The sequence below is a fragment of the Typopeltis vanoorti genome, chromosome 19, assembly GCF_054136105.1.
Source record: "Typopeltis vanoorti isolate ZY-2024b chromosome 19, IOZ_Tvanoo_1.0, whole genome shotgun sequence".
NCBI lineage: Eukaryota > Metazoa > Arthropoda > Arachnida > Uropygi > Thelyphonidae > Typopeltis > Typopeltis vanoorti.
In genome coordinates, this window is record NC_143567.1 from 34,981,561 (window position 1) to 34,993,867 (window position 12,307).

The 12,307-nt window shown below is 36.9% G+C and overlaps 1 protein-coding gene across 1 annotated transcript in view; it reads left to right on the forward strand.

Moving 5' to 3' along the window:
- Positions 1-12,307, forward strand: part of Lrrk (Leucine-rich repeat kinase) — a 790,764-nt gene that overhangs the window by 733,463 nt on the left and 44,994 nt on the right. The window contains exon 32 of the mRNA XM_090409582.1: positions 3,998-4,068. Coding sequence (XP_090265708.1) covers positions 3,998-4,068 — 71 coding nt within the window. The remainder of the gene's footprint in view (positions 1-3,997; positions 4,069-12,307) is intronic.

A 12,307-nucleotide genomic window follows, 5' to 3' on the forward strand; every position in this document is an offset into this window, starting at 1 on the left:
GTAATGCTTGTTGAGCATTTTCATTTCAGTTCCATGTAGTCTTTTTCCCAAAAATTTCAACATGAATCACAACCTCAGTAACTACTGCCACTTCAATTTTGAAATTACACTTTACAAGATTCTTTTCATTATCTATGAAGTATACTACATTTTTGTTTTATGATATAGCATTTGCTGTCAGAGAATGTCAAACTTAGAGCCTTCTCTCTCTTTTATGCTCTCTGTAGAAAAGAACAGAATTCTGTCTCAAACTTTCCTTGCTATATTAATTTATAATACAGGGTGATCAGAATAAAATTATTAAAGAATTGCTGTTTAATGCCATGCAGGTGCTGCCCAATGATTCAAATGCTGCGAAACTTTGCAGTAATACATTGTGCATCATGCCAAAGCAATATCTGAGATGGGGGAGGTAATTCCAAAATTCGAGACTAGGGGGGGTGCTGTGTGATGTACGGAATGTACATCACACAGCACCCCCTAGTGTTGAATCTGCTACAAGTCTGCAACTTTTCTCCTTACATGCATTTTCTGTGCATGTACATGTAAACTTCATTCGAGCAAGGATTGTTAAAGCAAATGTCAATCAACTTTCAAAGTTCTGCAGGCACAACTCCTGTGTCAGGGTTATCTTGAATCTTTCATAGAATTTTCTAGATAGTTGTGTAAACCACCATACAGCATATGCACTGTAGCAACCATCACTGTTCCTATTATTTATGGCCTGCTCCACAATGGCAGTAGCAACTTCATTCACTTGTGAACTGGTTGGTTTGTGACCTCTGCGAGGTCTAACTACCAACAGTTCTGTTTCTTCAAAATGACTAATCATTGTTGCAGAGCACATGGAGATAATGGACCTCATTAACATTTGTGCAGGCAATGAAATTCATGGAATGCAGCAACAGTATTGCAATTATTTAGGTAGTACAGCTTTACAAGCAGAGCACATTGGGGCAAGGTCAGTGCCATCGCTGGGTGGTATTAACAACCAGAATGAAAGGAAAAATACAGTGTTCATCTTTTTTTAAACCCTCCTGGCATCTGCCAAGTTATGTGATATGCAAATTCCATGCATTTGGTGTTCACAATGCACCTCGTGGTGAATTTTGAAACTACTCTTTTCCTCTCAGATATCGCTTCTGCATGATGCGCAATGTAGTTCTACAAAGTTTTGCAGCATTTGGATCACTGGATGGCCTTAAACAAGGATACTTTAATTTTGATCACCCTGTGTGTGTGTGTGTGTGTGTGTGTGTGTGTGTGTGTGTGTGTGTGTGTGTGTGTGTGTGTGTGTGTGTGTGTGCCATAGAAGACCAAAGATTTTTCTATTTTTATTAATTTTATATTTTTTGTATGTTTTTATTTATTTTTTCATAATCTGAAAAGATTTGCTCTGGAATCCAAACATGAAACGTTTCAAGCAACTTCAGGCCTCTGGTAAATGGGAAAGTGGTTTCACACCTGGCAATGAAATTCATTTCTCACCTAAAGACAATAACAAACATTCATGTCCACAATGGGATTTGAGCGCTATACTTTGTTGGTTGGAGAACAGATACGCTTAACCACTAGACCAACCAGGCTGGCTAGTAGTCTTTTGTAGTCTTTATCGCTCTAATTCTGGTAGCATCTTCTAGCATCCAGTCTCTAGCATCTTCAATCATTCTCTGAAGCCTGATTTTTCTGTAGTTCAGATATCCAAACAGTGAAATCATCTTCCTGACTTTATTGTCCATAAATTGAAACTTGCTTGTCTTTTCGTTTTCTTTGATTAAGCTGATTTATTTGCTTTAGCAGTTCTGTAACACGAAATATTCATCTACCCACTAGAATAGACCAGTTAATTCTTATCATCTTCTCAATACAAATGACCTGTTCAAATAACAAAAATAATTCTAATTGGAATAAAAGCCTTCATTTCCTTCCCTTCCACTCAGAATTTCAAACCACCATCCAAGCCATTGTTCTCCAACAAGTTTGCCAAGGTACCCAAAGAAGAAAATTCATTGTCACAAATAACTCAAGACCAGAACTCCAGTTTCACATTTGACTTACACTGCAGCTTATGGCAGCTGCAAAAAAAAAAAAAAAAAAAAAAAAAAAAAAAAAAAAAAAAAAAAAATCTGAATTTGATTACAAATAACAGAAAATTTGCCGTGACTGATTAAACAGCAGTTAGGCCTTCAGGTCTCTTTGCCACAACTTCTTTCCTTGTTGAAGGCACATCATATCATCAACTAGAGATAAGGCTGACTTATTTGCATTCTTTACCTGTAACTCCAGCACAGATGACAGCAGAAAATTATGCCAAGAAACATCTCACGCTGTTTCATATCTTTCATCAGAAAGAAATCAGAACATTCTTAGTTTTGGATACTAATAAGTCATCCGGTCCCAGATGACATATTGAATATTCTCATTGAATATTATGTGGAATATCGGACTCAAAAATTCCAGAGAATTTATTAAAAAATTTAAAAATATATATATTATTATTTTAGAACGCGAGGCTTTTTTACTGATCTAGGTGGTATTTATGTATTATTACACAAGCTCTTCCAACCCCTCCCCCCACAAACTGTGCTCAAAATTCGTACCCCAGAAGGGTTACATTAAATTCCTTATTTTATTATATAATTTCATGTGTACAGTCATTTAATTATGCTAGTATATGGCATTACAAGAAAGAAGTAATGCCTTTAAAGTAAGAGTTGGGTTAACAATGGATTGGGGAAACTTGCTTAGATAATGGTGAATGGATGAGAGGATTGAGAGTGCTTTATCAGTGATTGAGTTTAAGGAGAGGTATGATAGGCATTGTGTGAATAATGATCTGGGCTTCCAGCTATGGATCTTCAGACTCTATGAAGGTTCCTACATGATAATAATAATTAAATATTAAATTTATTATTTAGATATGCTGTTAGACTTGAAATCTAACTAAATATATTTTTGCACTTGAAATCTTGAAATAAATGAGATTAAAGTTGAAAGTTTATTTTTCACTAGGTTAGACTATAATAAATTTAGTTTAATCCTTTATCCCAGTGAGAGCAAACAAAGTTTATGCCTGAAAATATCTTCAGGACTGAATATAGTGCTGTACTATCTTACCTGGGTAAGTAGTACAACACCAAGGCGACTCATAGCAAAGGTGGAGCAAGCTACAAACTCTCCTATCCCAATATCTCCCATAATGCAAAACACATCTCCTTGTGGATATGTATATACTGTTATGCATTAAGGGATTGGCCACTACCCAGACTAGTTTCGACCTTTATTGAGGTCTCTTCAGTGGGAGCCAGGCTCAGAGTTGGAGATACCAGGCAGAAGCAGTAGCAAGGTCATCTTTGCCTATAGGAGCTGCCAAAAGGCAAACTTTTTGGCAACTCCTATAGGCAAATATTTTCAGGTGCAAACTTTGTTTGCTCTCACTGGGATAAAGGATTAAACTAAATTTATTATAGTCTAACCTAGTGAAAAATAAACTTTCAACATCTTTCTCTAACTCCAGAGTATTTTAATAAAAAAAAAAAAAGGTGGCAAACCTTTTAGCAACTCCTATAGGCAAAGATGACCTTGCTACTGCTTCTGCCTGGTATCTCCAACTCTGGGCCTGGCTCCCACCGAAGAGACCTCAATAAAGGTCGAAACTAGTCTGGGTAGTAGCCAATCCCTTAATGCATAACAGTATACATATCTACAAGGAGAGGTGTTTTGCATTATGGGAGATATTGGGATAGGAGAGTTGGTTGCTTGCTCCACCTTTGCTACGAGTCGCCTTGGTGTTGTACTGCATACCCAGGCACAAACTTTGTTTGCTCTCACTGGGATAAAGGATTAAACTAAATTTATTAAATGAGATTAAACTTGCACTCATGCTTACAATTAAGGCTGTAATACTTTTGATTTTGAAAATATTGAAATAAGTATTTCAATTTCATTTGGTGATTATTAGGCGCTGAACAATCTACAAAAGACAAACGGTGGGAAGTGTGGCTGAGTCGGTTGGGGAAACAGATTGATGCTTTAACTTGTAGCCAACAATCCTGGATAGAATATAAGGTAAGTAGTACCTTCTGTATGCATCTTAAGTTATTGTCCGTACTTTGTAAATACTTGATTGTCAACATAAACAATATTAATTTTATAAAATCTATTAATTTTTTTCACTCTTTGGTCTACTTCTTCAAAATTAATTTACAAAATTACTCATTAAAAAAAAAATTCTGCATACAGAGGATTATGATGAACATCATCAAAAAATAAATAAATAAATAAATATACAGAGTATTTTAAAGAATTTTCACTATAACGACATTTTTCATATTAATGTAAGTGTTAATTTTGCCTGGCTCCCACTGATGAGACCTCAATAAAGGTCGAAACCGGTCTGGGTAGTGGCCCCTTGCATTTAATACAAAACATCATACATCCCCTTCTTGGAGATGTGTTTTGGCATTAAGGGTAAATATTAAGATTAGTGATCAGAGCTTCTCCACCTTTACCACGAGTTGCCTTGGTCTTACACTACCTGTGGGATCAGCTAGTCTTGCATCAATTGCAGGCGCAAACTTGACATTTTGTCTGAGCGGTGCTTAAGGGTCAAAGCTGTATAACTGAGAGGAGACCTCCACATAGCCTTTAAAGGAATGTGGAGAACCGACCAGGACTTCTGACCTAATGTCCAATCCTCACCTTCTCGTGGTGCACCCTATTGGGTATCTACTTGGATACTGAACGAACGAGGATGGGCTGGCAATTTGGGATTTAGCTGACCAAATTGTATTCTTATTGGTTAAACCAAAATAAAAAATGATGGTACAACATGACAAAATTTCATGCCGGCTGGGGCGTCGCCCGGTTAAACAAGACCCCCGTTGTTTTCGCCAGGGAACCAGGGCGAACAGCGAAAAGTCAGCTACTGGAACAAATCTGAAAACAAACCCCACCTCAACATCACCAGGGTTGAAGATCGGTACTATCAATGTAAGAAGCCTGAATGGCAAAGAAATGGAGCTAGCTGAGGAATTAGATAAGTACCAGATCGACATAATAGGGGTGACTGAAACAAAAAAGACCAAAACTGGTGAGATCTTTCTGAGCAATAAATACAAAATGTTATATTCAGACAATGACAAGCAAGGGAAAGAAGGAGTAGCCATAGTATTCAACGCAAAATACGAGGCTAATCTTCTTGAATGGCAGTCAATCTCAAGTAGAGTAATGTGGGCAAATATGAGAATGGGGAACTGGACAATGAGACTTATTTGTGCCTATGGTCCCACAGAAGGTTCTATAAGGTAGAAGTGGAGGAATTTTTTGAGGCTTTAGAAAAAGCAACTGACACAATGAAAAAGGAAAAGTTGGTCCTTGTTGGGGATCTAAATAGCAAAGTAGGAAATGATTATGAGACATACAAAATTATTTTGGGAAAATTTGGAGAAAAGAGCAAAGCTAATAATAATGGCAAATATCTGTTGGATTTCTGCACAAGACACGGACTGGTTATTACTAACACCATGTTCCAACATAAAAATGTGCGCAAATTCACATGAAGAGAAGAGGCTAGGAAAAAGAAAAGTCTCATTGACTATGTTATTGTTGATAGTGATGTTTTCTCCCTGGTGCAGGACACCAGAGTGTACAGAGGATTTGAAATTGGAAGTGATCACTATTTAGTCTTGAGCAGGGTAAAATTGAATTTCATATTCAAAAGAATAACATGTAAGAAAGTTTTAAAGCGAATATAAGTTGAGCAGCTCTCAGATGTAAACTGTAGACTAAAATACACAAAGATTATTGAAAAAATGAAAGAGTTTGAGAACAGGAATCAAACCTTGGAGATTCAGTGGCAAACTCTGAAGAAAACATTGATTGATTCTGCCAGAGAGGCATGTGGTGAGGTTGTCTGCAAGCATAAAAAAATCAGAAATCCCTGGTGGACACAGGAAGTTAAAGAGGCAGTGAAGGAAAAAAAGAAAGCATATCAAAAGTTCCTGTCAAATAAGTCAGCTTGTGCTCTTAGAGAATATAGAGACAAATGCAAGAATGCTAAACACTGTGTAAAACTAGCTAAACAAAAGTCATGGGAGGACTTTGGCAAGAATATAGAAAATAAATATCAAGGTGGCAAAATATTCTGGAGGTTGTTGAAGAAGCTTAGGAATGGAGGAAAGAGTGCTGTAAAAGGAGTTAGAGATGATAAAGGTGACATGAAAATGGGAGAAAAAGATATCCTTGAAGTATGGAGTAATTACTTTGAAAAACTGCTAAATGAAACAAGCAGTGATGACAGCACAGTTTCAAAAAAGACTGACCAGGCATGCAGTCAGGAATACATATCCATACTGGAAGTAGAAAAAGCCATGAAAGGCTTGAAATGTGGAAAGGCAGCAGGAATAGATGATATTCGACCAGAAATGCTGAAGTATGGTGGTATAAGAGTCTTACAGTGGCTGCACTGCATAGTTCAGAAAGCCTGGACAGAGGGACGAATTCCCGATGATTGGAGTAGAGCTCTCATATAGTACCCATATATAAAAAGGGAAATAAAACTGAATGTGAGAATTACAGAGGTATTTCCACTACTGAGTGTTCCTGGCAAGATCTATGCAAGTATACTTGAGAAATGGTTGAGAAGAATTGTGGAAGAAAAGCTTGGTGAAGAACAAGCTGGATTCAGGCCAAATAGAGGCTGTCAGGATCAGATCTTCACTTTACGACAAATAGTCGAGAAAGCATGGGAATATAACAAAGATCTGTATTTAAGTTTTGTCGATTTGGAAAAGGCATATGACAAGGTGCCAAGAGAGAAGCTATTCAATACGCTGCAGTTGTATGATGTCAATGGGGCATTGTATCAAGCAATACTTAGTCTTTATTTCAGTTGTAAATCAGCAGTTAGAATTGAAGGAAGTACAGGAAGATGGTTTAATGTTAAATCTGGTGTGAGACAAGGATGTACATTATCCCCTCTGTTATTCATTATCTATATGGATCACATTACGAAGGAAAGTGGTATTCAACATGATATCAAAATCAGCTCTTTGCTTTATCCAGATGATGTTATACTTCTAAATAAATCCGTTACAAGTCTGCAAGATTATCTGACTAAATTGAATAGTTGTTGTAATAGATATGGTATGAAGGTCAGCAATAAAAAGACAAAGACAATGAAAATAGGCAGAATCATTGAAAATGTCAACTGTGTTGTGAATGGAGAACCTGTGGAACAAGTAAAACATTTCAGCTATTTAGGCACAATTTTTACTGAAGATGGTAAATTAAATATAGAAATAGACAACAGAATCAGCAAAGCTGGTATGGTGGGAAGTCAATTGAATAAATTCATATGGAATAAGAGAGAAATTAGTCAGAACCCTAAATTAGCTGTATACAGGACAGTGTTCAAACCAATTTTAACTTATGGATCTGAGAGCTGGGTCAGAAGTAAAACACTTGACCAAAGACAAGAGACCACAGATATGAGAGTCCTGAGAAAGATTATAGGTGTGAACAGATGGCATCAATGGCAATATCATATTAAAACGAGGATATTAGGAAAGAAGTTGACATTGTCAGCATCCAGGAATGCTTTAGCAGAGCTAATCTCAGGTGGTATGGTCACTTAAACAGAATTGGCGAGGAAAGATTAGCAAAGCAAGTGTTCTCTGCCAGGTTGGCAGCAAAACGACCCAAAGGAAGACCAAGATATAGGTGGATTGATATGGTACAAAGTGCCTTAGACGATAGAAATATAAGATCTGATAATGTTGGATTCTTGACAAGTAACAGACTGATTTGGAGGAAAATTGTAGATAGGAAGTTAGTAATGATGTAATTTTTTTCATGTAGTACTATCATATCCTGTACACCTCTTGTGGGTACATGGCAGGAATTTGATGATGATGTTAATTTTGTTTACTGATTGTTTGCCTTTTATTTCTACTTAGTTTGCATTATAAGAGCAGACCATATCTGATTGAATATTATGTGGAATATCGAACTCAAAAATTCCAGAGTTTATTAAAAAAAAATTTTTAAATGTATATTATTATTTTAGAACTCAAGGCTTTTCTACTGATTTAGGTGGTATTTATGTATTATTACACAAGCTCTTCCAGCATTGTTTAAATTACACTTTTTTCCTGTAGAATAATTAATTATATAAACTTATAGAAAGAATGCTTCTGATGAGCTCTTTAATCACACTGCAGTTTATTTACATTTACTTTGAATAACAGTCCTTGAATAGATAACACCAAAAAGATAAAACAATTGAATCAGATAAAATGACATTCTCATCATATGGTCAGAATCTAATGAAGAACTTATTGAATTTGATTCCATTTTTTAAACAGTTCACTTCCTGGAATTCATTTTGCACTTGAAATATATGATAGCAGAAGACATAATTTCTGGACATATCAGTCTTCATCTCTGGATGAAACAAATACAAATGTATTTAACAGGTATAGAAAGGAGACAAACACAAAAAGATAATATTCAGTATCACATCACTCCATATCCTCAGTCACAGCAGAAATGAGGCACCAGCACTCCAATAGTTAGTGCATTATCAAGTAACATGGGAAAGAGACATAAGGAATTTCATTTAAAGGATATCTTAAGTAAATATATCTTTCAGATCATTGTTTTTTCAAACTTTTTCTGACCATGACCCACAATAAGAAATACATTTTACATTGTAACCCAGTACGTACACACACACATGCAAATAACTCTTTAGTAAAAGCTTTGCCTTTGTCGAATCCAGTGAATATATGAATATATATATTTGGGAGCTTCATCCAGACTGCATTCATACACTTTACTATCACTGCAAGCATCTGCAAGATATTATATTTCTTCTAAAAGTCTGAGGGCTTTTTCGCACCAGTAGCAGTATTATAATCTGGTGGAAGGAGGGGAAAATAGTTCCACTGCATAAAGGTGGTTCTAAGACCGCTGTTGTAAATTACCGACCAATTAGCATATCAGGAATCATTGTCAAGGTCTTAGAGAAATTAGTCAAGAAAAGAATACAGGATTGGATAGATGAAAATGGGATATTGTATGGGGGACAACATGGTTTTGTGAATGGTAGATCATGCCTCAGTAACTTGCTCACGTTTTATAACATGGTGACAGCTGAACTGGATAGGGGTAATGGGTTTACAGTGATACTACTGGACCTTGCCAAGGCCTTTGACAGGATACCACATGGAACCCTAATCAGTAAACTGGAGCAGATGGGGATAGATATAGGGTTGGTAAGATGGATATGAGGGTGGTTGAAGGAGAGATACCATAGAGTGGTTTATTCAGGAGTGGAGTCAAAAAGACGTCTTGTGACTAGTGGAGTGCCGCAGGGCTCTGTTCTTGGACCACTGCCTTTCAATTTGTTCATCAATGATATTGGAAAGGATTTGAGAGGAAGTGTTCACTTGTTTGCTGATGATGCAAACTTGGGTAGAGCAATTGTGAGTGCACAGGATGTCAAAATTTTACAGGATGATTTGGATAGTTTGGAGGACTGGGCTAGGAAAAATGGATGTCAGTTTAATGTGGCAAAGTGTAAGGTTATGCACTTTGGGGTGAAAAGAATAGCAGCAGTATATCGCATAGGTGGAACCGTACTCCAGGAGATTGATGAGGCCAGGGATTTGGGAGTTCTGGTGGATAGGGAGTTGAAGTTTAGGGGGCACATTGCAAAAGTAACTAAAACAGCTCACCAAATCACATGGCTTATGAAAAATACTTTAACATGCAGAGAGAAGCAAGTTGTTGTTCCTCTGTATCGAGCCTTGATAAGACCCCATCTGGACTTCTGTGCCCAGTTATGGGCACCAGGGTTTCTTTGTGATGGGGAGGAAATGGAGAGGGTCCAGAGATGAGTGACCAAGATGATAGCAGGTATGTGGAATGAACCTTATGAGAATAGGTTGAGGATTTGTGGGTTGCAGAAATTGGACGATAGGCAAAGGAGGGGTGATATGATTGAGACATTCAAATTACTGAAGGATTTTTATAAGATTGATCCAGAAGATATTTTTGAAAATATGACTGGTGGTGGGAGGACTAGGGGCCATGCATGGAAGCTGGGCAAGAGCGTGGTTGACAAGGATGTTAGAGCTAGGTTTTTTACTTGGAGAGTGGTGAATGAGTGGAATAAGCTTCCAGAGTCTGTTGTGGGTGCTACGACCATGAATGAGTTCAAGGCAAGATATGATAGATACTGTGTGAATGTTGAATAGTTGTTCCAGACATGATGTTAGGGCCTCCCTCGATGAGTCTGTCGACTCCTTGGAGTTTCCCGGAACAATAATAATAATAATAATCTAAGCAAAAGCATTTCTTAAAATATGCCTTGGAGAACAGCAAAAACATCCTAGTCCATAGGTTATAGGAGTCAGCTAACACCTTTTATTCCCTTCCATTAGCATTTTGAGGAATACACTAGGTTGCTGCATTGTATTAAACTTAAGCAAATATAATAAAGAAAAACAAAATCATAACAAAGTTAATATCAGTTTATTAACATTTAAATACAACAGAGTGGATAATTCAGTAACCAACATTGGTCTGGCAGCTAAATAGAATTTTAAAAAAAAATACTTATGAAGACAGATGCCATGAAAGGTCTCTTAATTTGATGGCAAATGTCATACCCCTTCCCACACACACACACTTGTTTAACATGTTAGCAAGTGTAAGCAACATTCTCATAAGCATGGCATCCATTTGTGTTTTACAGTGAGATTTGAACACCTGTACAAAATTAGCGTTTTAAAACTATGAAATCTGGAGATTCATTCTGATATTTGCTATTCTATTTCGTTAGAAAATGCTAGAGGAGCATTTCTTAATTAAAATTATATGTGGCCTTCCTTGATGAGACCCTGACTCATCAAGGAAGGCCACACCAGTTGTCATACCTTTTCTTGAATTCATGCACATTACCTGCACTCACCACTTCCAGAGGCAAGCCATTCCTATCAGCACTGTTCTGTGAGAGAAAAATCTAGCCCTCTCCCCCTTCTTGACTACATTCATTCATCCTAAATGTTCCATGAATGCCCTCTTGTCTTCTTCCCACCTTCCATAAAATGAAAAATCCCATCTCTTGGTATTTTGTATGACCATTTCAGAATCTTGTGGGACTTTATCAATACCCCCCCCCTCTTTTTCCTGTTTTTTAGTATAATATAAAATGTTATTATTATTATTAAGAGAAATCTCCAGGGAGTCAGGGACTCATCAAGGGAACCCGCATATCACCTGCACCAGCTGTCATACCTTTTCTTGAATATATTCACACTACCTGCACTCACAACCTCACCTCCTGAGGCAGTCCATTCCAATCACACATACTACTCTCACACTAAGATTGTGAGAGAAAAGTGTAACTCTCACACTCTTCTTAGCTCATTCATTCTCACTTACCATGGATGCCCTCTTCTCCTCTCTCTCCACCCTCCATAAAATAAAAAAATTCATCTACTGGTATCCTGTATAATCCTTTCAGAAATTTTTAAGTCTCAATCGTAGCATCCCTCTTTCTCCTGTGTGCTAGTCTTCATAATCTGTATTTCACAATTCTTATATCATCTTTAACACTCTCTCCAGTGTATCAGCATCACCAGAGAAACTTGGAGACCAGACCTGTGCACAATAGTCCAAGTGAAAAAGGAAAGTGACTTTCTTTATCCTTACATATGAAGGTTCTCGTTTCAGAATCGCAACTATCCTCTGAATTGTATTTGCATTCTTTACTGTATGCCCTAGAATTTTAACTTCCTGTCTACTAAAACTCCAAGATTCTTAGCCTCGTCAATTTCTTCGAGCATAATCTCACCAATATAATATGACATTGGATATCTAATCACACCAAAATTCATGACTTTACATTTATTAACATTGAAATGACAGCCATTTTCACATGCCCACAATTCCTTATATTCAAATCATTCTGCAAGCACTACATATCAGCAGCACTCCTGACATATGCTGTATGTCACATGTCAAATCCTTCCAGATGTCATTAAGTAAATAATGCCACTTTTTGATATCTGCCAGTCAGCCATCTTCTCATCCATATTTTATAATCCAATCTCATATTCTCCAATTTATGCAACAGTCTTCCATGCTGTATCCTGTTATAAGCCTTAGCAAAGTCCAAAAGAATTATGGTGTATCTATTCTCCTTGTCTAACTCAATGGTAACATTATTTTAAAATGTAAGCAAGTTGCTCAACCATGACATTTCCTTAGTAAACTTGTTCTGTTCATTACAAGGTAT